Source organism: Calypte anna, chromosome 9 (genome assembly GCF_003957555.1).
Source record: "Calypte anna isolate BGI_N300 chromosome 9, bCalAnn1_v1.p, whole genome shotgun sequence".
NCBI lineage: Eukaryota > Metazoa > Chordata > Aves > Apodiformes > Trochilidae > Calypte > Calypte anna.
Window position 1 is genome coordinate 17236219 of NC_044255.1, and position 26451 is coordinate 17262669.

Below are 26451 nucleotides of genomic sequence, written 5' to 3' on the forward strand. Positions count from 1 at the left end.
TCTTCGCTAACGAACAAACTTAGAAAGGGGAGTTGGGGGGCGGGGGAGGGAGGGGAACAGGACGACACCCAGCAGAAATTCCCGCATCTCACCAACAGAACCGAACAGCTTTCTTCTCCGCTTCTTCCTTCCTGCGGGAAAAACACCAGGACCGGCCCCGTCGCGGGCGCCCTCCCAGCCGGCGCCCGGCCGCCCAGCCCGCACCCGGGGCCGCCTCATCCACTCGCAGCATATAGGATCTCCCGGCCCGGGGAGCCAATCGGCTCCTCCTCTCCTCCCCCCCGCCAGCTCCCCGGCTTTGGGCCGGGATTGCTGTGCCCGAATCAGATGTCCCGGTGTTTATAAACACCCGGTCCGCCCGCGGCACTGTGTGTCTTTGGGATTATACATACTCCCGGTGTGCCAGATCGATACGATTGTGTTTGTTTTTTGGGTTTTGGTGTTTGTTTTTTTTGTTTTTTTTTTTGTGGGTTTTTTGTTGTGTGTGTTTTTTGGGGGGTTTTGGGGTTGTTTTTTTTGTTTGGTTTGAGTTTTTTTGTTGTTGTTGTTGTTTTTTCTTTCTCTCTTCCTCTTTTTCTCTCCCGTAGAGGTGCTGAGGGTGAGACTGCAGTGTGCTATATGTAGAAGCAGCGTCTTGCAGTTGGACTCAAAGTGCTAAAAGAAATTCAAATTCCTAGAAATTCAAAGTCACTTACTTCTTAAAAATACATTAGGGGACACAATAAAAGTTTAACTAATTGCTGCTCTAAGTCTTCCCAGGTGGCAAGTAAAATTTTACTGTGGGTAGTCAGTTTGTAGGTCATGGTGGAACTTGTTAATTTCACTTTCTTGTTGGAAATCTTCAGAGGAGGAGTAAGAGTAAGACAAGTAAGTCTTGTGTGTTTTTTCTCTTCTACCTTGGCCACAGGCCTTGGTGATGTACTTGCATCATCTTGAGGGGAATGCCTGATTAACTGAAGTACATCAGTGATGTCAGTCACTGTGGTCCATAGTCTGAGATGGAAGTATTTAAAAAACAACCCAAGGTAAACACCATGAGCAAGCCTTCTTTAAATAAACTTCTGCAAAACTTTTGTAAAGAGAAAAAGTAGATCAAAGAAGTTTTTTTCAAATTAAGTTGAAAAGCCACTATAATGCTGTGCCTTGCATGATCTATCAGAAACCTGAGATTTCTCACTGAACATAAATGTCAAACACAAGCCCATTGTATATCCCTGCTTTCAGATGACTATGATTGATCTGAATCATTCCTGACCTCATCGTTGACTTCACAGAAATTTAACTATTGCATTTCATGAAAAGTAGTATCTGTCACTGTATAGCCATAAATCTGACAACATCTTTGTGAGATGAGGAATTGTTTCCTTTTTACACATGAGAAAGAAAACCAGAAATAGGAATACGGTTGTCAAAGGCACTCAGCAAAGTAGAGCAAGGGTAAAACCTGAGCAGTTAATCACATGGAAGGATGTGTTGCTTTGTAATACAGGTTTTGTTGAGGGAAAATGAAAGGCCTAAGGAGTAATTCACTTGTTCTCTCTTCTCTCTTCTTGCCTTTGTATGACTAAAAACTTTATAACAGCCGTCCCAGATTTCTCTTCATCTGTTTGATTATGCAGTAAGACAAAATAGCATTATTTTCAACTGGCAGTTCACCCTAGCAGGAAAAGTTTGTAGATCATTGTGTAAATCTGACATGTTATCTATGCAGTGTTTAAATAACAGTAGAAATAACCTTATAAGCAAAGCAATGTTCATTTTTCTTAGTAAAATAATAATTGCTGATTCCTTCCCTAGTTCCCAAATTTTTTTTTTATAAATTTATTATTCTTTCTTCCTTTTAAATGTCACCCCATTCAAACATTTTATCAGTGATAAAAAAGTCTCAGAATCAGAAATGCTCAATGATAGATAGTCTAAAAACTCTAGAGCACAGACTTCTTGGCTGTTGATAACTGTTTTTCCTAGTTTTGTTTTCAGTCAAAATTGGTAAAACAGTGAGAAAAAAATAGTATCTGGATTTTTCCTTTCACAACTAACTGTAAACAACAACAACAACCAACCAAACAAAACAAAAAAACCAACAAAACCAAACCAAACAAAAAAGTCTATGTGCCCTGTTGTGCTGTCCAGTGCAGCTCAGTATACAGAACCTGTGTCTAAGCATTCATGGGAGGAGAAGCTTAATCAACATACAGAGGATTTTTAAATCCATAAGTGCAGTTCTGTTTTATGATCCAAACCAGCACCCTGCATTCAAAATAATTTTTTTTTTGCTCTCATTGCCTTTACTATCAGGTGGCCTTTGTAACTCTCTTGTTTATCACATTCTAACTGAGAGCCATTCGGTTTGCACTTTCAAATCACTCTGTATCCATGAGATGTTTCTTGTGTCAGAAATCTGATGGTCTTTCATAATCACATGACTCTGAGCTTAGGCTGTAAGCAAAAAATAGCTGGGCATTTTTTGACAAAATCACAAGGAGGGAGGGCACCCTTTCCACTTCATTTATAGAAGCCGTAGGCAGCCTGTATGGATGTTATTGTAGCAAACGGACCAAAGTTCATAGAGTCCTAATTACTGTACTCCTTAGTAGCTTGTATACACTAACTACATTACTGTGACATTTTGCAATTTCTGTTCAAGTGCTATTATTATGGGGAGCTGATTTTGCCAGACATCCTGGGCTATCATTTTATGAAAGAAAATCTGATTCATAAGTCTATTCTGATGACAGTTTCACAACCAGTCTAAGGTCATCCAGGGCTGCTGCTGCTGTCATTTCCTCCTCTTTCTCTCCCCACACCCTGTAGCTCCCTGTAGTCCCTTTGTATCCTTTCTACAGGGGTAGCAACTGCATCTAGTGTGACTTTTTTCTTTTTGTGAGGTTAGATTTGGGTTTACCTGAGTGTCAGTCATTGCTAAATGCAAGGGAAGGGGCAGGATGGAGTAACTGGGAGCATGAGAAGGTGCATATTTATGACTTCATTGTTATGAAATTGATAAATTTATTTTAAAAATGCATCCAAACATTTTATGTTGATCCCTAACAAATATTAAAATTAATTTCCTGTAAATTTGCAGTATTTTCTGGTGATTGGTTTAGATCTAATTCACCCATCATTTTTCTAGTCCATCTTGCAACAAGGGCTGTGAGGCTTGTTAGTTGGTGTTAGTGCTCCCCATCGAATGGACTTTCTGACCACAGTAGGCTCTTTTCATGAGATATTGCCTGTAATCTTGTACATGGTGATGGTGTTATCAACTGTTTGTCAGTGTGATCACCTTCACAGTGATCACCTATATGCACAGCAACATATATATTGCAGAATGTGCAGTGTCAGGAGTTACACTAGTGTTAATTATGTCTAATTTTCATTCAAGTCTGTTACTGCTGAATAAGATGGAAAATTGCAAAGCATTGGTGGTTTTGTACTCAGATGTGGCATAATCCATGCTTTCTGAATTAAACTCTCATGAGAATGTAAGGTCCCCTAGAGCTTATATTCAGATAGGATTCATGACCATCTCTAATGTTTGGAGTCTGAGGTATCATTTATGAAACTTAAATGAAAGAGTCAAGTTTCAGAATTTGGGAAGGCCCTAGCTATCACATATGCATGGAGAAATTCTGCATACATGCAAAATAGTCTCCAGGCATGTACACAGTCCAAAGTCATTGCTTGTCCTCTGAATATGCACATAAAGTTTGCTTTACATGCTGAGGTATCTGGAATCACTCCTGCATGCCAGCAGCCAGCTGTCACTTTGCAAGCTCACATCCTGGAGTGTGCAGCCTGTGGGTCTGTGCTTGAAGGTGCTTTTACCCTTAAATGACAGATTCCAACTGCAGATTTAGATATGATTTAAATGTAAAAGTCCTTTAAATTCAATGTGTCTTAATATCTGGGTCAGACCTTCCCTCATTGTTATTGATCTAGCAAGGACTGGAACGTCATAAATTATCATAAATTAGTCTGTGCATCACTGTGTGTATGAGAATAACTAAGTATATCACTGAATCATCAGGTTGTGTGAGTAGAACAGGATAGCACTTCTGCCCTGGGTAAAGAACTAGCAGCTATTTTCAGAATGAGAATTTTGTGCCAGAGCCCTATTCTAAATGAGCAATAGCAAAATTGCACTGACATTAGGTCTGGAAATTGCTAAATTTAGTTGTGGACTGGTGTCAAAAATACTGGTAGCTCAGGGAGTGCTGCTAAAAAGCTTTGGTGTCCAAGTGCTTCTGGTAGTCATCAGAGCTGCATATGTCAGGGGACAGGAACTGAGATCCCTGATTTTATTAGCTATTGGCCAAAGATGCTTTTACAGGAAACAGGGATAAATCATAAAATCATAGAATGGTTTGGGTTGGAAGGGACCCAAAGATCATCTAGTCCAATCCCCTTCCCATGGGCAAGGACATCAGGTTGCTCAAAGGCCTATCGAATGTGACTTTGAACACTTCCAATAATGGGGCATCCACAACTTCTTTGTTCTCACCACTCTCATAAAAAATTTCTTCCGTATGTCCAATCTAAATCTACCCTCTTCCAGTTTAAAACCATTTCTCCTTGTCCTGTAATTACAGGTCTCAGTAAATCTCTCTTTTTTACAAGCCTCTGTTATATTTTAAAAGGCTGCCCTACTGGAGCCTTCTCTTTTCCAGAATGAACAATCCTAAAAGGGGGAATGAGTTTCCCTTTTTTATATAGCATAAGTGAGATCCATTGCAAAGATTTCTCTGAAGTGTGTAAATGCATGATGTAAGAAATTTCATAATACAATATAATATAATAAAAGTCTTCTATTATAATTGAGGCAAGGAGATTCTGGTGAGTGGTTGAGACATAAGTATTACAGTAGAACCCCAACGTCATGTCTTTCCAGTCTCATTTCGAGACTTATGAAAACTTCCAACTTGTAGAGGGGAAGAATTTCGAGCCTGCTTTTGAAAAGATAAATTGTGTTTTTGACTGAGTGGTTAAGCACAGAGAACTGCTTTCTTTCACCAGACTTCATGAAAGAGCACTCAGTACAAGAATTTTCAAGAGTCCACTAGCCATTTCTTGTTTGCCATCATCTCTTTCAACCTTTACAAAACCTTTGTTTTCAGAGAAGTTTCCCTGTTGGGCAGATTGGCTCCAGCACTTACAGCTCTAATTACAGCCTAAAGGGCTGGGAAGATCTTTGAAGTGAAGTGGATGCTGCCTTGTAGGGAGATCTTGCTGCTGATAGAAATGTGTGTAGAATAACAAGAGGAGACATTTTCCTACTATAGATCAGAATATTTCTGGGAACTCGGAAAATTATTGTGAAAGGGAGAAAAAAAATCTTATTGTTACAAGACAATGGTTTGTTGAATATTCTGAAGGCTTCTTGGAGGCTTTTTGTCCTTGCTCTGAAGAATCTGGGAGGTAGAGAAAAGCTGAAACAAATGCTCTCAACATGCACATGCTTTCTTACAAAATTTGTACTTAACCAAGTATCAGAGAAGGATAAGCAGCCACTTCTGCTATTATCTCTCATACCTGCTTCCTATTGGATGCTAAGGTTATTTTAATACTCTTCAGAAATTCCAGGAATTCCTCAGCCTGGTTTCTGTGCAGTTGTTCTGCAGCCTCTTGGCTTTGGGCAGGCTTCTGGAACACAGCTGGCTACCTGCACAGGCTGGATGGTTAGTTTGTTATAGACACATGGGGAAATCAAGATCAGACTTATGTCCTGTCTTGCCCTCTGTCACAGGAATGCATGTCCTCCACTTGGAAAGCATTGGGAACTTCAGCAAGAATATAGTCAATGTGGGGCAACCTACATCATCTGTTGGATGGCAACTTGCTGAGCCCATCCTGGGCTTTACTGAAGCTCATCTCTCTCTTACCTCTTGACCCATCTCAAGGTTTATAGAGCATGTGCAAATAAAAGCTGCTTTGTGTTGGCCTAGGAGTGGATGCATCTTTTTTGAAGAAGCCCAAGTGGGCTTGAAGGCTTCTGTATTTGTTTAATCCATAAGCGTAGCTGTATCTCCTCTCCATAAAAGCCTCTCTTTGCTCTGGCACAGGGGACTGACACTCCTTGGCCTTTCTGCATTTGCATGAAGGACACCAAGAAATCCCAGGCAGCTTAGGCACAAGTGAAGGAACAGAGGAAGTTATTCAGCCCTTTTATCACTGCCAAACTGATTGATGGGGAAAGAAATGGGGAGGCACTGGTATGATTTTATACCAACTCAGTTCAGGTGCTGCTGCTTTTTCTTTAAAGGGCAGGACAGTGACAGTCTCCAGACTAAGAAACCACTGAACAAACTAGGAGAAGTGACACTTCTCAGAGTGTAAAATTCTCCAGACTGAGCTGCCAAAGGGTACCTGCCTTCCCATACACCTTCATACCAGTTCCAATGAAATTTGTTTTTAAACCAATCTGAAGTTAAAACCATGCAGCTCCTGTATGTCAATTAGCTCATGAAGGAGTGCTGACAATTGCTATTGTTATTTCCAGCAGCACAAAGAGGATGTCACGTTGTCACACCAGGATGTCAGAGACTTGCACCCACACCGGGCTGATCTAAATAATTGCATGGTTTGCAGGACAGCAGCAGACAGGGCATGGCAGATGGGAGATCATTGGGTGCTGTGTAGATGGGGATAAGAGGGAGCAGCACAACTCAATTGCAGCTGTTCAGTAATCAGCTGACTTCTTGCATTTAACAAGTTGCTCATTAACTGGGAATAAAATAAAAAGGTTTGGAAGATTTGTGACGTATTAGTGTTTAGAATTCTGTATTTGCTTCTGAAAATTCACTTATATTTTTCTATATAGCAGGAACCTTCTTTCATCATACTGGCCTGAATAGGAGTTCTGTTCAATATAGTCTCACTTATCTGTCAAGCAGATCCTCTGCAGGCTCTGCAAAGTTCCTGTGCATACCCAGATTATTCAATACACCAATGATTATCTTTCTCTGCAGCCTCTATGTTTAAGGCACTGGTACTTTATTTGCATTTCTATTTATTTCAAACCTGTCTTCAAATGCTGTTTCCTGGTCAACAACCACATGGAACAAACTACTACGGGCAATCTTGCCTTTATGGCATCTTACCAAAATTAGAGCAAATAATATGGCAGTGAGTATGCTATTCTTGGTAAAAATGTGTAGATTCCCTTTGTCTGTGCTGGCTTCTCCACTAGTACTCTCAGGCTAGGCTTACTGAATGGGTAGAGGACACCAAGAGCTCCAGCCTCTGTAATAGGTCTGCCTGATGTGGCATTTCCTCTTCCAGTCACCACTGCAACTGCACCCAGCCCCAATTCTAACCACAAACACAGAAATGAAAAACTAGATATTTCCCATGTAGACAAGGCTTGTGTAAGCTCCCTGTGAATTCCAAGTCTAAATAGTTCCCATTAAGCTTCTTTTAGCTTATATTTTGGTTCTTTGTTTTTTCTCCCTGGTCTGTTCAAAAGTTTTGTGTTTTACCACAGTCACTTTCACTTTTATTAAAAAAGCCCTTTTTCAAATATCATTATTTCCTATTCTGTGTGGGAAAATCCATGTACTGTCAGCCTTTATCAGATTTCTTGCTCAATAAGGTCAAGTGGTGTTTGGATATCATTATGTCATGTCTACAAAGGAATGGAAAAAATATACCGCAAGTAGAATGAAAGTGATTTCTGTCTTAAAGGTCAGGTTGAGCTTATAAAGAAGCTGTTAAATGATTTTTGCAAAAGTCGGAAACTATTACATATCTGGAGATCTTTTACCTGCTCTATTTCCAACTTTATGAAAAAAAGCGTCCAGGAAGGAAATGGCTTCCAGGACACAGGGACCCTGTGAATTTCCCACAATAGGACACACAGAATCCAGTGTTCTTTATTTTAGAGGTCTTATCTTTTGAATATAATCTGTAACTGCATGTTCTACTCCTTCCTAGCTAGAAACAAGTAAGAGGATAAATCTCAACATGAGTATATTAATGACCTTACTTTAATTTTTCCACATTTGTGTGTATATATATTGGCATATTAAAATGCAGTCAGCTTAGCTTCCTTAGTGGAATGGTAAATTCAGTATCCATAATGACTTCAGATCCATTCTTAGGCAAGTGTAGTGAAGAATTCTTTCTTTCTTTCTCTCCTGTCCCCAGTTGAGGTTATTTATGCAATTTATTTTGCTGTAGTAAATGAAAGCTCCAGCTGTCCTAGATCTACCTGACCTTAAGAAATCAGAAGGTTTGCTTTTGAATGGAGAATATTTCTATGGAAGGTCAGTGAAATTTGAGTCATTAAGTTGATTCTGTGGCCTATATGTGAACACTCATGATTTCAAGCAAGGAAATAATGCTAAGAAATTTCATGGAAGTCTCTACAGTACAGGAGCAGATGGTTAACCTGCCATGTCTTTGTTACATGCATGTGTGTGGAGTAGCTTGTATGGATAACAATCTGCATAATAGGAACCTATTCCAATCTACTAAAATGTGGCCTAATACTAGTAATGCTTAACAGTTACATTAGTAGCAAATTTGATCTCTAAATTATTCACTTGGTTTTTGCTTATTGATTACTCAATGCTGAGATATCACAGAGATAAGTATATCTTTTTCCTCAAATAGAAATGGTGCAGCTGCAAGGTTAAAACCCCAAATCACAAGGTGGATTAGATGGGTAGTTCACAAATATGGGCAGTTGACAAATATTTATACTTGGTATGTTATGGTGGCTTACAGTGAGGAGCAGCCTGCAGCATGCACACTATCTAAACCTGTCTAAGATTTATGTACAGAGCTGCATCCTTTCAGTGTAGATGCAGAGCTCAGATGAGAAACATCTCTTGCTTGACTTTTAGTCTATTTATAATATTTGTCTCTGTAGGTGATTCAGTTAATTTGCATCTCCATTAACAACTATGTTCTGGTTCCTATAATGTAGGTCAACTAATTAAGATATATAAGAATATTTCCCCAAGGTCACTGGTTTTAGGAACAATGAATGTGGGACAATTCCTTGTATAGATCATTTCAGAAGAAATGAAATATTATAAATGGTGAAATGTATTTCTAACAAAGATATGGTCCTTCTGCTCAGACGAACTTCCATAATAATTTTAGCAAATCCATTTGACATTGTAGCAAAATAGGATCACCTAGGCAGGTAGTTACAGTATCTGCACTACAGGCCACTAATTTTCAGGTGAGATGAAGCATCCCTCATGCCTCTCAAAGTTGGGGTTCATTTGCAGCCACAAAATGTACTTCAAGGACAATCTTTGTTTTTTTCAAGACATTGCTTTCTTTCACTTAAAAAAAAAAAAAAAAGAATATTTCTCAGAGAAATAAGAACTGTTTTCTGTATCAACTAACAAATATAAAATTCCATTCAAACAATGTTCTGACGTCCAAAATGATCTTTTGTTCCACTTTAGGAGGTAAAGTACAGCAACTGACTCATTACTTAATTTCACTTGAGCTGTTGCACAATCTCAGCTGTACTTTTCAACTGGAGAAGGTGCTTTTAACACTGTGAGAAAAAAAAATTCTTCTAACAAGCAATTAAGTAGGTGGAATGGAAGTTTCCTGCATGCAACAGCTGACATGCTGTCATTTCTTTTGATTCCCTAGCACAGAGATAATTCTGATATTTTAAGATTACACCAGTCTTAGAATTTCTTGTCACAATTTCTAATTCGAAACTGGATGTGCTATTTATTGTTTATTATGTTTCCACTGGGACAGTGAATTTTTTACCATTTACTTCCTGCAAAGGAGATACCATTACAAAAGATCCAATTTTGTAATGTTGTATTTTATGTACATTCAGAAATAGAAATTTGACAATGCTTAAGACTAGACATAGTGCTGGGACAAGGAGGTCTTAAATACTGTGCTCATTTTTTTCAGTTTCACTTCTTTTATATCCAACTCTATCCAATGTTGATATTTATTTGAAGTATATGTATCTGTTGCACTGCACACAATTTGTTCAGTCCTTTCTCTCATTTTGAAGCTTCTGGTATTAAAAGAGCCAGTATTTTCAATTTAAATAGATTTATATCTAAATTATATATTTATAAAAGTTGTATTTCTTTTATTTGTATCATTTTAATAAATTCCCCTTACTATTTTACTTTTGCACACAAGATATTTTCATCTTCTAGGTATTACGTGTTTTTGCAAGACAGATCTGGTATACCCATGCACAAGTGCCACTTTTGCTGGCCCCACATCAATCATATAGACAGGTTTTAAGCAGCATAATAACTTTGGAGTCCCACTTATGATTTATTGATATTGTGTTGCTTTTTGTTCGTTTGTTTGGTTTGTTTTGTTTTCATTCAGAAAAGCTATGGTTTAATTCTGTTTGATGTCTCCAATTTCTCCTCTGAGAATAAACTCCATATCAGGACAGACACCTGTGTTAGCAAATCCTGACATAGAAACAAGATCTGTGAATGGAAGTGATCCAATGCGTTGGTTAGAGAAGCAGCACAGCTATGGAAACAAAAATTCTGAATTAGTTTTATGTTGCCATCTGAGCAGATTGCACAAACAGTAACTGTATGAGCAAAAAGCCATTGTGATTTATCCAGAGGATACATTAATAGGTTGTGGTAGTCTCTAAGATACTATTTCTGCTAAGTGTTTTACTATATTTGATAAAATGTTTTAGGGTAGCATATATCACAGCAGAGTTATTTGACTCTGCCCTTACCAGAATTATTATGATACAGACCTGTATAATGACCTGGCACACTTAGGGAGCTTGGCCAGCCAATCACTTGTGTTACCTTTTTCTTCTGTTATTAAGGAAGGAAGGAGGAAGAGTTATTGGTATGTAATGGGCTGGTACATGTCTTCTTTATGGTCACTGTTGTGAGGACTCTCCTAGTAACCCATTACCAGAAGAAGCCAGCTCATACAAATACTTATTGACAAAATTTTGTTGTGACAAAGCAATGCAGTGCAGGATTAGTTTATACTTTGTTAGAAACATTGCTAGTTGCTGTTTGTAAAGTCTAAGCCAATATAAATAGCTATATGTTGTCTGAAGTCAGAACACGCAGTGACAGGGAAATGCATGGCTATGAATGGTGCTAATAAATACCAGCATTTATCTCGGTTTCAAGGTTTTATGACCATGACTTATGAACTAAGTCTCTTCCTGATGCTTTGCTGTCCTTTGCAGCTCCTGCATTCTCATCCCTGTTTAGGAGAATCTCTTACACATTAAATTTTCTCCTTCACTTCAGCATCGCATCACTAACTTGCCAGAGGTCAGAGAGAGCACTACTGATGAAGTAGAAACGGATTTCCTATTACTTTCTTACCATCCTTATTGTGCTGGCACTGCAATGCCTCTCAAAGCTGGGAGCCATTTCAGGTGGAATCTGGCTCAATGTGTAAGATCCTGGTCGTGCTCTAGGGTCACAGGATACCATGGTTTCCAGGCAAGAATAATCGGCCCAAAGGAAACTGATGTGAAATCACACCTGTAGAAGTGTGGAGTAGTTCATGCAGTTTAACAGTTTCTCATAAGAAGAAGTTTCCTTTGCTGGAGGAACATCTGACAACATCACATCAGTTACGGTCACAGCAAAGGCCCTTCCATACTGACTGTTTCCCAGGTTAGTAGACAGAGGAAAGCTGTCTTTGCTCTCCTGAACAAGGAGATCAAATCACTATTTCCACATCAGGAAAGATAACGGGGAAGGTATTCTTGTGACGAGGGTGTTCCACCTTTGGAACTTTTCTAATCTGGTGAGTATCTTTATTTCTCTGGATAAAGTATGGGGAAGGAGCAAGTATACTCCAGTGGGAAGAGGGTTGGTGGCAACAAGGATGCCTACAGGTTGTATCTTAGGATCAGACTCCATGGAAACATTAGACCTTCAAGTCAGATGCCTAATCCTTCACCATCCATGCCGAGATGGCCTGCTTACTGGGGATGATCCTGATGAAGAACTATCCTTGTAAGAACAGCTCATAAACTTCAGCCAACTCAGAGTTTTGTTGTCTTTGGACTGCTACCATCCAAACCTCATATTCTTGTAAACTGCCTGTGAAATGAAGGAATGCGGAAGATCTACCCCCCTTTACCTCACACATGCCAGTTACACCGTTTTTTATTTCCACTTTCCAGTCACTGAGGAGAGTGTTTGGGTCTTTCCTGTAACCACAGTGCCGAGTCCAAAGTTGAGGCTGCAAACCCCTTCTGTTCTGAAATTACCTCAGAATCCTGTCAGACACAGCCAGCTGCGATGGGCCTGCTGATAGGGTGCAGGTTCTACTATTTACTGGCTGAACTGTGAACAGTCCTTTAATACTAAGGGCAAAATTTCAAGTGTTTCCTCCTGGCTCCATCTCCTGTTTTCACATTTTCTCTGTGAAGGGGAAAGCAAATACAAAAGCAGGTGGGATGGCAGATATATTTGTGCTTCCTGTGCTGCTGCCTCCAAGGGAATAGAGGGCTGATTTGGGCTGATGGGCTGTGTGTGTGGAGGCTGAAGAAAAGGCCTCAGAAGCTGGTAGAAATGAAACTGCTATGCTGTCTAAGCTGAATGAACTGTGAGCTAACTTTAAAGCTCTAAATACAGAAAGGGCCCGTGTCTCTGCTCTGCCATTTATTAGCTTATATTGTACATTTTTCTGATATGCTTTTTCAGTCCTTCTCTGTCTCACCTTTTGTTTCATTTCTGATATTATTTTCAGAAACATCAGGTAGAATCCTGGTGCCTGCACTTTCTTCTTCATGGTTAGAAAGACAATGGATTAGATGCATTTGTCTTAATTTCTTATCTACAGTTCAATGTCCTTTCTCTTTAGAAACAATGTATGCCTGGATTTGCAATATTAATTTTGTTCAAACTTTGGAAAATATAAAGAGGACTTACAGTGCAGAGGGTCACCAGAAATTAATTCTAATCTTGCTTGTTGAGACCATACAAGGGATAAAGGGACTTGGTAGGTCTGTGTGTGACAATAGTCATGTCAACTGCTGCATCATATTTTCCTTAAACATGATACTCTCAGCAGGTGCATGCTGACTTATCCTCACTGCCCCATGATATCCTAAAAGAAGATACCATATTTTAGCCCTCAGGGCTTGATGTGGATCAGATTAGATCACTATGAGTTTGTAGGCTGTTAGATTATCTCAAATGCCATTATAGGGAGCCATGTGCCATATAGGGAGCCCTCTACTTCAACATTTACCAACCTAGCACACTCACACAGTGAGCATAAAAGTATCTACTTTATACCCTCTCAAGGTCAATGCTTTTCCCCACAGCATGTTTATGTAGCTCTTAATTTACTGTTCTTAAATTGCATCTTTGTCAAGGCATTTCCAAGGTTTGTGGAAGGCACTTGACCGAGCACACAGCTCTATATTGTTAGCAGTTTGACAAGGGAATGATTCATGTGCAGCAACCTTTTATGTTTGAGATTTTGCTGCTGTGGTTGTTATTTGGAGAACATTGCAGTTAAAGGTGTGATTTCAAAACTTACAGCTGATGAAGCAAGCGTCATACCTATTCTCCAGTTCTTGAGAGAAATATGGAGCTCTTAGTGTCTACTAACGGAACCATAAAGTGTGGTTTACAAAGGGAACCATTAATATAAACATCCTTTGGCTCTGAAGAGTGCTAAAAGTTAAAGTATTTCTATATATCATTGCAAAGACCATAGCTGCATGCACGGGAAGGATATATGCACAGTTTCTATGGCCACATTGTTGTACCAATGCAAATATGAGGTTTGCATAGGAAATTATATTTGCATGTGTCTCTTTTATCATTTCTACTATTAGCTGCCTACCTGGACAACTGAATCTCCAATTTTCTCTACTTAAGGTGATAGCCAGTGAAAAATGCAATTTGAACTGCTTAGTGTGAAATAGGTACTCACCACCAAACGTCTGTGTGTTCCAAAAAGTTTCTGCCACTACTGTTTGTGTTGTAGCTTGATAACCATTCATGGCTTAAGCTTAATGAGGTATGTTAGTTCAGTTTGACAGCCAACCTCATTTTTTGACTCCAGATACAAGTTGTGCATTGTCCTCCTGGTTTCTTTTCAGCTCTGCAAGTGGTAGTGATGCTACAACAGTGGCAATCTGCTTGTCCTACTTTCCATCTGGCCCATGCAGTAACTTCAATAGCTGATAAAAGGATAGACATATTTAACCATAAAATTTTTATTTGTTTCAGTCATCTGTAAAAGCAAGTGTTAATGTTTGTAAAATATTTTTTTTTGACAAATGGGCCCTTAGGCCATTGACTGTTCAATTCTCCTGAAGGTGAATTGGTGTATGTAGCTATCTCACAAGGAGTGATCTAGTACTCTGAGCATGCCCCAACCATGTTTTATGGCTCAAAGGTGTGCAGATTCAGGGAAACGTGGACAGAGCTCTTATACAGGGTGAAGTCCAACAAGGCTTGGCTTTGTGAGCTCTTGCATAGTACTGCAGAATCCCTTTGCACTCATCTTTGCTCAGTAGTATTGCTTGGTCATGAAGGGTGATAACACTTTTGTTTACTGCTGGATGAGGCTTTCCTGTGCAAAAATACCTCAATTTGACATCCATGTGGGAGTCAGTACTCCTGGAGTGTGCAGGGTGCAGCCCTGACCCATTTCCCTACCTTGTACCAGACACTGCAATTTTGTCTTTCCTTAAGGCAGTAAGGCAAGACACCTATGAAATCCCAGCTATGTTATAACAGATTTTGAAATAGTGTAGGTCGGTTGAAAGTGGCTTTCTCAGTAGCTATAAAGTTTCCCAAGTAGGGTCTATAAAGCAGTAATAGCCTATGAGACCAGAAAAAGGTCTGCACCTAGCCTGCAGAATTATATTGCCTTGGAAAAGACTAGGTATATCTGGAGCAAATAAATGAATCTGTTTTAGTAACCCAGTAAGCTTTCAGTCAGTGCTTTTTGCATTTTGCTGCCTGAAATGTATTTTACTTTCAAATGCCTCTCTATCCCATTTAAAGGAGTCTTTATCAGAAGTGTGACTGATTTATTAACCACAAAAAGGACATCCTAAAAGATGTGGAGGATGACTAAATCCCTTTCCAGTTGATGCAGTGGTGTAGATGTGGTTCATGATATAAAGGGCTAATGGGGTCTGGCTGATTGCATGAATGTTGCGTGATATATAAAATCCCTTTATATAACCAGGCATAGTCAGAACAAAACTCCCAGCAGGAGTGATAGAAGTCACTTTCCTTTCTTTATAAAATTCTCCTCTAGAAAGCAACCTTGAGATGCTGCAAGCTTTTGGCACTAGGCATCAGAGGAGCAAATTTCTATCTCCATCAGTCTCTTGGAGAACTTTTTACCAATATACCAGAAATCTGTATTTTTTTGTAAAAAAAAAAAACACAACCAAACATGATTCCAGTACATTTACTCTGGAGGTTACCCTCCAGACACATCAGGATATTGTTGGCTGGCCAATGGCATGTGGGGCAAGTGCATTTCTTGGTGAACACCTAGGATTAATGGTACCAATTGTATATGTAAAGTGGCAGGTAGCTTCTGAGGTAGAGGGGTCTCCAGGTGTAAGATATTTTTCCTCTTTCTAAGCATTACTGCTTTCATTCTTACACTAATATATGTACAAGGAGATATTGGACAAATGCATGTGCTGGCACTGATGCCAGTTGTTGCCTGCACTTTACTACTATCAGGCTGTGTGCTGCTTCTGACTGCCCATACTCCAGTTCCTCTGGACATGACTCACTCGTGTCCTTCTGTGTTTTTGCTTGATGTAGCTCTGTGGTTACAGACTCTTGTAAAGCATGGACCAGGAAAGGCACACCAGGCTTTAGTCCTATTCTACTTAGAGAATCTGCTTAGACCTCTGGAAGAGCTATGCTGAAAATCATATTCATAAAAGTATTAAAGATAACTTTTTTCTTGAGAATATGGGACAACTGGTTACATTAAAAAAGAAAAAAAACAAAACCAAAACAAAAACTTAAGGGTTTAATGTAATTTTATTTTAAAATCTAATTAGTCATTTGTAAAAAAATTAGTTGGTTACAGCCATATTTCTATGAAATAGATCAGGAATATTCAAGATACGTCTCCAAGTTACCTAGAAGCATTGAACTAATATCAGAAATTAGAAGTCCAAAGTATAGTGTAAATATTTTACTTTGATTTACTTTCATATTGTCAGAGTTCCAGCATCATCCTGTTGCCTGTTTTTATAATGTATTAAAGAATGGAAGCAGAATCACCAATTTTGCTTATTTTAGAAGGCAAAACATAAATGTAACATGGGCCTTGAGAAATACAATCCTCTCTTACTGAGTATTGTTAGCTATTATTAGAAGAGGAAACTTTTTTTTTCCCTCTGCTGGGGCATTTTTAATCTTTTATTCCAATTTATAGGTACAGAAATAACAGAAGCAAACAAGATGAAGAGCTGAGAGAAAATAATAGAGATGAGCTGAGAAAAATAATAGTTCAAGGGATGTTTAGGACTTGTAAGCTTATCAACAAGGCACAATATTGAAGTATGGAAAAATAACCTTCAGAGATGTTACTAGAGGGTGTTTTTTGTGTAATCAGATGCACAAACAGGAATATACAGGGAAAACCATTTTTTCTTTCATGTGTTCTCTGTTGAACTGTTGGTAAAAACTATAACTTTCCACCTTTCTTCTTTTTTTAGCCACATAATCAATGAGCTGATAGAAACAGAACGGGTTTATGTCGAAGAACTTCAAAGTATAATAGAGGTAAGAAATTCTTCTGTGATAATTTCTTGTGCTTAACCTCTAATTCCTCACTGCAGGTGTGCATCCTCCATGGGCTGAGCATTCTCACCTCCCACCTTGTGTTTAGAGTAGGACAGAATCTGTTAGCAAGATAGCTCAGCCTTGGAGATGGAAAATGAGAAGGATGTTTTGAACGTCTTTCCTCAGGGCTTAAAGGAAGAGGCACCTTTTCTGACCCCAGCCCACAGAATAATTCTGTATGGTTCTCAAGTTACAGAGAGAGGACTAATTAATAATGTGCCTTTTCAAAATATCAATAGGCTTTACAAATAGCACCCTTCATTTCCATGGGCCAAACACTAAATTCTGAGAATATAGGCTTAGAAAATGACTGAGAAAAAAGAAGGCCTTCTTCCCCCTCATTTTTATTGTCCCATGTAGTTTCTGAGCACAGAAAAGAGCAGTTTACACCAGAAATATAATTCTTGAGCTTTTGAAACTCACAGCATGCTGGCGTACTCTGTCTTTGGCCTCCTCCAGTCTGTAGGAGGATGAAAGCTGAGGAGGGCTCCATCATGCTTGTATTTGGGTGGGATTTGAAGGACTGGGTAGGGGTTTTTTAAAAAAACCTTGTGGTTGCTCCATTATTTGATTTGATCTGTGGGAGCTGACAGCTCTGGTAATTAATATATTACTCTTGATTTTAAAATCTGCACTCAGAATGTTCTTCTCTCAAAGTTTTTATTGAAGAAACACAATCCAGTTTCTTCAAGAAAAAGACAAATAATGAGGCCAGATACCACAGTTCAACAAATAAATCCAAACTAACTCTTTTACAGAGAAGCTGTATAACAGAAAGATATGTGGCTATCAAATTTAGCAGTTTCCATCCCTACATGACCAAAATCACATTTGAATCTTATGGACGTACATTTCTCCTTTTGGTTAATCCAGTAATCTATCTAATTGTGGTTAAAATGTTTTTACACAGCCATCAGGGGTAAAAGCTCTGGGAAAAATTAGAAACATGTAATTCATGGGAGCAACAAAGAAGCTGGCATAGGAGAAGCCTTTGTATGATGTGCTGGGAACAAAAAGCACAAAGGCTTTGGGGCTTTTCAGTGTCTCAGGCATCATACTTCTTCCCGGGTAAAAATGCCTGGTTTTATTTTATCTTTCACTCTTCTCTGCAGGGGTATGCTTCAGCAATGGACAATCCCAATTTAGCACATCTGATTCCATCTGCACTCCAGAACAAGAAGGAAATTCTATTTGGGAACCTCCCAGAAATCTACGAATTTCACAACAGGCACGTGGGAACTGGCGGTTGTCCCGTGCCCTCGGGTGCTGCTGTCATTTCTATTCCCTTTATGTGGGGTTCTTTGTCTTACTGACATACACAGGCAGGAAAACTCATCCTCACTTTGCCTCTGTGTGTGTCCTATAAAATCTTTGTGTCAAGAGCACTTCTGACATCATCAGAATTTTATTTATTTATTTATTTATTTATTTCTGAAAGATTACACCCCTTTGTGCATTTACGAGTGATTTCTCCTGCATTTTCCATTTTGAATGTTCCTCATGGCAAGTATTTTACCACCTCCCTTGGTACACTGCTAGATGTCGCAGGAGTGAATCCTGATATTCTTTCTCTGGTGAGACTCCTCTGTGAGGAAGTTTTCTTGGTGTTCAGCTTATTTTCCTATTCTTGTTATCTTACCAGAACACAATAGATTTGATAGCACATTTCTTAAGAGATTTTAGCCTTCACATGATCATAAACCTTTTCAGAAGCCTTGTCCACAATATGGACAAGATGATCTAGTGCCTATAACTAGAGAATACCAAGTATGGACAAGATTAACCTCTTTTCAATCCTGTACCAAGAACTTAGGGTTACTTTTGTAAATTTTGTAAATTTCCTGGGTACCTTGATTAAGTAAAACTGGCTGTAGCTGAAGTAATAACTTAGGAGTATTTTTGGATAATAATTGCCTGTAAGATGTAACAAACAGTTGAAAAAAATAAGATAAAAAATCCCCCCTCTTCAAGGTTAAATATTATGCCAGAGTAGCTGATACACAGTTGAAAAATTACTTTCCAATTTACCTATTATTTTGAAAGAATGTCTTCCATTTGGAGATTGTTATTCACCTGCTTTTGCAGGCCAGGTCTTTCTTTCCCTAAAGGCATGGTGTATTGACTGCTACTGCAGAAACTTTTGAACTGCATCCCATAGTTTCATTGCTGGCTGATTAAGCAACTGCACCTGACCAAGCTTTTCTGTCTTTTCTGGCTGTTCTGATTCTGAAAAATCCTCATAATCAAGTGGGAAGCAGGTGTTGGGGCTACATATTGGCAACAAATCTCAACAGCCAGAGCAATCAGATGTGTCAGATGCTTGTGAGAAGAGGAAAACATGATATTATTGGTGACTCAGGCAGTCAGCTGTGAACCACATCCCACTTGTCCAAAATATATATATATATATATTTCTGTGTGCATCCAGTTTACACAGAAGCCAGCACACTGTGTGAGTGGGATGTTACATTATTTCTTGCTTTCCTTTCTCCCTCTCAGGATTTTCCTTAAGGAGTTAGAAAACTGCATTGAAAACCCTGAACTTCTTGCCCGATGCTTTTTGAAAAGAGTAAGTAAATCCTTTTGCAGGTCTGTATGAATATCTATGGTCTTACCCTACAGTACTTATAGATTTACTCCTACTCTTTCACTCTGATTGCTTTTGTGAACGAGGAAACCTCAAATAAACAGATATTTACAAATTAAGCCACAGTAAACAAGAACGTATTCCAAAATCTGAACTTTGACTTGGTTACTGACAGGACTGTATCTGTTATCAGTGTTTCACCAATGTATTTTAAGCCCTGGTTTAAAAAAATAAAATTGGTCATCCAAATATTTAGCTTTTCATATCACACAAATCTATACCAGTAGTCTGATGTATCCCAAACACAACCCCACTATAAATAAGAAGAGAATGGTATAAACAGATTGCTCTGAGTACAGACAGTGTATCCTGTATGTCTTATCTCTCTTTTCCTTGCAACACTCAGGAGACTCACTCCTCTAGAACTGGTCCAGCAGAGTCTACCACCTTCCTTACTGCCAACCAGCCCCATTAGACTCCATGAGGTCAATTCCTTTACTAATATACATAATTCAATAAGCAATTGGGATTCTCCCCACTTTTCTGGAGCAGTAAAGGTTAGGTTTTTGTCTAAAAGTTGAGTGAGGTCAGCTTATTGGAAAGGCCAAAGCCAACAGGCAGTGGTGGCCTTGATCAGGTGCATGTGTCTTGGCTTCCTGTGGCTTTTAGTGCCCAGGTTCTGCAGCTTTCTCCTCCCAGTCATGTCCCACCCCCAACACCCCTCCCAATTAGTATGACTGGTTTTTCTATTTCCTGCAACATAACAAAAGATGCTTGTTTACATAGCACTCATTCAGAGGCCCTATTAATAAGAGCCTCTTGGCCTTGGCAGGTTTAAGCCATTTTCATAGTCTAACAAAACTGTTGAAACAGACCCTGTGTTTGCATGGGAAATGGAAGAGACGTGAGAAATGGGAAAATCTGTCCACTCCTCTGTAGTCAAAGATACCTCCTGCTTCCACTGTATACATCTAGCATTTGCTGCTTTTCCAGGGTACCTGTTGAACCTTCTTTTCAACAAGGTTCTGTATGAAACACAGACAGATTTGGATGAAATATACATACCGTAGCTGCCAGATGTGTTGAGCACAGCTACATCTATAAAATTTCAGTGGGAGTTAGGTACACATGATATTTCCAAAGGATAGCCCCCAAATTTACAAACAGGTCAGTCTGAAGAACATCATACAAGGATAAATACGATTATAAATCCACTGAATAATTTTCTGTTTAACAGCCAGCATTTAGAGCTTGAGTAAATGACACTACTAAGGAATATGTTGTTCTCCTAAGATTCAGATGCTGAGCAGGAAAATATTGTGGTGAAATCATTATACAAAACAGGATAAACAGTCTTTGAAGAATGCAGACCTTTGAAATCCAAGAAATATAAAATATTCTTTATGTTGCAAATATCCCTGGATTTGGAGTTAAAGAGAAATTACTGATACAGAATTGATCATGTAATCCTGCAGAATGTTCAAATTTCATGTTTAAATATTGTAACTTCTCTCTCTTTAAAAACAGCTGTTGAGCCATTTTTTCTCACTCTTTTATCAGTATGAAATCTGCAGCACTAAAGCAATGGTTAAGCTGTGAAGTGAAAGAAAATCAGCTTCTGTCACCTTGGCTTATCAGTTTCTATGGCTTAGTCAAACAGCACTAAACCTAGTGAATCAGAGGTTAACTCGTGCATTTCCTTTCTCTGTTTCAAATTTTATGCTAAGAAAGCAAATGCCTCTCTCCTGAGATGTCTCTTCTCACACAGTAGCACCTTTGATTCAAGAACTTGCCCTTATGTTCTGTTTTTAGAAAAAGCCACAAAAAGTCCAGAAATTTGCTGTTTCTGTTGGACTGCCCTTAGGATGCACAAACAAAAGCCTGCTTATGTGTTTGTGTTCCCCATGATTTGGCAGTTTTTAATGTCTTCCTGATGAGCAGAAGTTTCTGGCTTGCCCTGTGAGTTATGGCTGTGCTTGCTTTGGCATGGGGGAAACTGAAATGGCTGGTGTTCAAGGTGATGCTGAATCCTGGGAGGAAACTCACATGATTACAGATTCCCTTTTCCATTTCTCCTTCTTTGTATGGGTGCAGCCATCCAGCCACAACATCGTGGTGGTCCTGTTATTAGAAACAGGCTGATTTCTAGATTCATACTTGAAGAATATTACCCTATCTGATCACACTGAGACTTTTCAACCCTGATTCCAGAGCTGCCTGAAAGCATCTTGTGACACACTATTGCCAGAGTCCCTTCCAGCCCCTGCCAGTCATTCCTCTGCCATGTCCACACACACTCTCCCATGTGCACCAGTACCACCTGGTCAGCTGTCCCCAGGGATGTCAATCCTTCTCAGGTGACAGCAGAAACAGTCTATGGTGTCCCAGCCTATTTCTCCTTTCTGGCTTCTCTACTGGAATACAGTAGCATATTCAGGCAGAAGATGAGGCAGAAATGCCCCTCTTGTCCTCCCTCCCACTTTGCCTGACCTTATTAGGGCATGATCTTCATATGAACTAAATTACATGCAAATCAGCTCAGCTTTGCCCACATGGAAGCTTTTATACAATCACTGATATGTGTGGCCTTGCTTAGAGCTCTGCATGGCAAGGACTTTACAGGTGCTCAAAGTGGGGATATGTACTCAATGCCTTGCAGTATGGGTCTTCTAGTGCCTTACCAGAAACACTTGTGGGCTGATCTGCTACCCACAGGGCTGGGAAAAAGGAAATCTTACCCAAACCAAGGCAAGAGTGCCCAGGAAGAAACCAAAGGTTTGTCAGATTGCTTACCAGCATATGCCAGGTGATGTGCCTGGCAGGAGTGACTCACTGGGGATTGCCACTGTTTACTTATTCATATTGCTAACCTTGGAAAAAGGGAATAATTTAGTAGCAACAAGCAGCTGAGACCTTTGGTCACTCAGGGAGAAAGGAGCATTTAGAAAAGGAAGCTATCTGTGAAAGGACTGTAGACACGAACAGAAACCTGTGAGTTGGATTCAAAGGGCTAAATTCTAACCAGATGCAAAATTTATTCATAAGTTAGCAGGCAGCAAAGACAATTGGAACTGTGCACATATGCCATGTGTGTGAAAGCTTATAAAGATCTCAGGATGCAAATCACTGTGGAAAGCAAAAGTGTTACAGGAGAGATGGACATGATGTAAAAGTACCAGCAAGAGGTCAGAACCTCTGGATATGAAAATAGAGCTGTGTGGAACATTTAAGACTAGGATCTGAGTAATTAGGCAATTAGTTATTACTTGGAATTTTAGAGTCTGATCCTAGTAATCTCATTAGGAGTTTCCTGCTCCTTGTACTATTACAAAACTTAATGCTGTTTTTAAATATGATGAGGGCAGAAGTAGATTGCATTGGCATAAGGTGGTTCTGATATGACACATTACTGGAAAATTGTTAATTATTGTATCTTTTCTTTACATTTAAGTTTAAATTGTCGCTGTCTCTGTTCTTCCTGTCCAGTCCAACTTGGTTTCTGTGGGTCAGAAACAAATTGTAATGCTTGGTTATACTTTTTGTTACTTTTAGTTCTGTGGGGCTTAGACCTGCTCCAAGGCAACATGTACAAACAATTCTATTTGTATGAAAAAAAAACCAACCCTCTCTGCTTGTTTTGAAACAGCAACATTAATAATCTGTTGAGTTGTAACAGAATTTTTCTATTGTATAATACTTAACAGTCAGGTGTTGCCTGGTATAGCTCTACTTTCACATCTGATCCATCAGGGTGATGCCAATAGAGGTCCAAAGAGAAAGGTAACAGTGATACTGATTTCTTTTAGTAACTATCCAAAAGAAAATGCTTTCCCTGCACCAAGCCAGGAATTCCTGAGCTTTGTTTTTAGTTCTGTCTTTGATTCACTGAGGTCATGTCCACCAGGGTGGGTGTAAAAATGAGGTCTCAGCCAGTAAGCCACAGCCAGCGCTGCTTGGGAATCTGTGAGGCACTGCTCCTCACTTACTTGCTGCACCTGGGTGGCAAGCCAAGAACCTGGCAGAAGAATGTCTGTCTGTCTGTCTGTATCCGCCCATGTAGCCTAGAGAGCTTGAAATACACCTCTGTTGGCTTTAGAAGAGATTGCTTTTGTTTTCACTGAAGTCACTAAGATTTTTTTGCCAGTGACTACTGTAAGAGCACCTGGGAGTGTACTCAGAGGTAAATAGAGGTCAAGTGAGTCCACCCAGTTCTAATTTGGATACAAAAACGTTTAAGCACTTACCTTTGCCTTGCCCAGGACATCAAGACCAACTTGCTACTATTTAATTCATCATTGTACTGCTGAGAGAGGCTGTTTTAAGAGAGTTTTGGACACTTAAACCTTGGCTAAGTGGTGAGCTAGCAAGTATCAGTCTGCTTTTTACCAAAATAAATAAATAAATCTCACTTTCAGGTCTATTCAGCTTCTGAGGATGAAAAAGTAAGTTTGGTAGCTTCAGTATATTTTTTACATACAGAGTTATCAGCATGAATTAATTCCTACGTGTGGTAGGATGGAAAGTAAGAAAAACTGTGACTGAATGCAGATGCTCTGTGGATTCTTGTTTCTTACCTTACCTAAATTCTCTGTTTCTTGCAGAAAGAGGACCTCCAAATATATGAAAAGTACTGTCAGAACAAGCCAAGATCTGAAGCTCTCTGGAGGCAGTGTGGAGATAGCATATTTTTTCAGGTGGAATTTCATTGTGGACTAGCAGTGCAAGACCATAAAAACTTGTTTTCCTTCTGTGTTGCTTCTTTTTTTAGATAACTTAGAGGAATAGACAGACTTTTCTGCATGTTTCTCATACTGATGGCAGGTGCTCAGTGTGTGTCAAGGTGTCAGTATGTATACAGGAGTCTCAGAAGGTAGAGTAGGAGGTAGATTTCCTGGACAGGAGCCTGACTCTTCAGGCTATCCCCAAAGCAAATAATTGCTGGCTTCTTTGTAAGCCCCAGATGATTGCAATCTCAGCAGAGCATGCCAGATTTTGACACTGAATTGAACCTAAACATTAGCTCTTGTTTAGCTACATTTTCACTGTGGCATAAGTAACCTGGAAACTCCTATGCAGATGGAAGAAATTTCTCTCTCAACTAATCTGCAGACATATACTATTCAGGTGACCAACAAATAATGATCTTGGTGTCTTGCTTAAAGAAACAATTGCATTTTTCATCTGTGCTGTCTCTCACAGGAATGCCAGCGTAAACTGGATCATAAGCTCTCTCTAGATGCTTATCTCCTAAAGCCAGTACAGAGAATCACCAAGTACCAGTTGCTGTTAAAGGTAAGTTCTCCATGACCATGCAAAGAAGTCCAATGCATAGCTTGCTTTACTCAAAGAATTGCATATCAGCATTATTTTCTGAAGAACACAATGGAAATAAAGCCTTCAACTTTTTCAGCAAAGACTTTGTATTGCTCAGTTGTAAAATGGTAACAGAGGACTTCTATTTCAGAGTAAGTACTGCTAGTACTTAATACTAATACACTATGCAGCAGCAGTGTATTATCATATGGATATACTGCTATATATATATAGTAAGATATTTTATATGATATTTTTTTGTCTTGAAATAGAAATTGAATTTGGCTTTTTTTGATCAATATGTGGTCTTACTGTTTGAAAATGGAACTGATACTTTAAATCTTGTTTCTGACATCTGTCCCTGTTGAACAAAGCTCTTCATCTCTCTGAACTTGTTATTTTCCCAACCTTGTGACACAAATGTTTCAGTCGGAGCCACTCCCTTTTGGTGCTTCTGTTTTAAAGATCCAGCCAGGAACAAATAGTAACTTTTATACGTAATGAATATGTGCATTTCCCAATTGATTTGTTTGGAACTGTGAGTGGTACATGCTTAAAATCTGGTCTGAAATGGGCAACTAGAAATATACACTCTCAAACTAGATGGTGTCTGAACTTCCTGTCTTTATCTCCTCAGTTCTTAATATTTACTGACATTCCTTCTGGGAAAGTCATGAGGGTGAATTTCATGCTCTTCTCCATCCTCTGGACTTAATGTTGTGCCCTGTCATGAAATTTCATGTGAAATTTGCAAGGAATATTTAAGGCAGCAATCTTATTTGCTAATAGTTACCAGGTAAAAATGTGTCAGCTTAACCATGTGAGGATCTGGCTGGTCACTTACTTGATGCAGTATTTCTGTGGCCTGTTTATTCACTTTACACAAACCTGTACAATAAAAATAACAACAGAGGATATTAGCAAGGATGCAATTGTGCTGATTCCAGTAGATTTGCATCAATGTAATCCAGAGGTAAATTTCATTCTATTTTGTGAAACTATTCAGTGTGAAGGGAGAAAATGCCAAAGTCAGAAGAGCAAGACTAAACCAGATTCTACTTTTAATTTGAAATATGTCTGTAAATAAAACCAAGATTAGATCAAGAAGTAAAATTCTCAGGCAAACCAGCTTGCAGCCAGTGGGGTTGAAGCTGGTCAGACCAGTTTTGTACTTAGCAACAGCACATTGGCATGGACATTTACTTTTTCAGGGATCACGAGTACTGTGAGGATGGTGCACTCTCCCTGGCAGCAGGAGCATTTAAAAAGTGTAGGAAAATGGGAGTCAGTGAAAAACTGATAACACTCAAGTGCTTAAGAAACTGTGGGCAGACCACTTCAATTTTGTCTCACAGTTCTTGCAACCCTCTGGTTTCAATTAGTTTAGCTAATATTATAAACCATAGTGCCCACTGTAGATCCATCCTAGAAGCTGTGCAACACACACTATAGGAATGCATCCTGCATTTACATTCTAAGCCCTGGTCACCCAAGCACCAGAGGAGACACTTCTGCTGTTTGGGATTTGAAAGAAGTACTTTTTTTCAGCCCTGGTTTACAAGAACACAAGTGCATCAGCTTTTGAATTAAATTATTTCCAAACTCAAAATGTGAATAAAAACCAAGTCAATGGCCACCTTGGTGAAGGGGTCTAATTCTCACTGTGATATCACTACTTTATATCACATCATTTTTCAAATTTGCAAATGTAAATCTATGAATTGTAGTGCAGAGGTAGAGAATTTGCAG

The 26451-nt window shown here is 39.2% G+C and overlaps 1 protein-coding gene across 1 annotated transcript in view; it reads left to right on the forward strand.

Moving 5' to 3' along the window:
* The window catches only part of MCF2L2 (MCF.2 cell line derived transforming sequence-like 2), a 127710-nt gene that overhangs the window by 71771 nt on the left and 29488 nt on the right, over nucleotides 1-26451 (forward strand). Inside the window, exons 16-20 of the mRNA XM_008493383.2 lie at nucleotides 16676-16742; nucleotides 17915-18030; nucleotides 19302-19371; nucleotides 23991-24083; nucleotides 24589-24681. Of these exons, the coding sequence (XP_008491605.1) occupies nucleotides 16676-16742; nucleotides 17915-18030; nucleotides 19302-19371; nucleotides 23991-24083; nucleotides 24589-24681 (439 nt within the window). The remainder of the gene's footprint in view (nucleotides 1-16675; nucleotides 16743-17914; nucleotides 18031-19301; nucleotides 19372-23990; nucleotides 24084-24588; nucleotides 24682-26451) is intronic.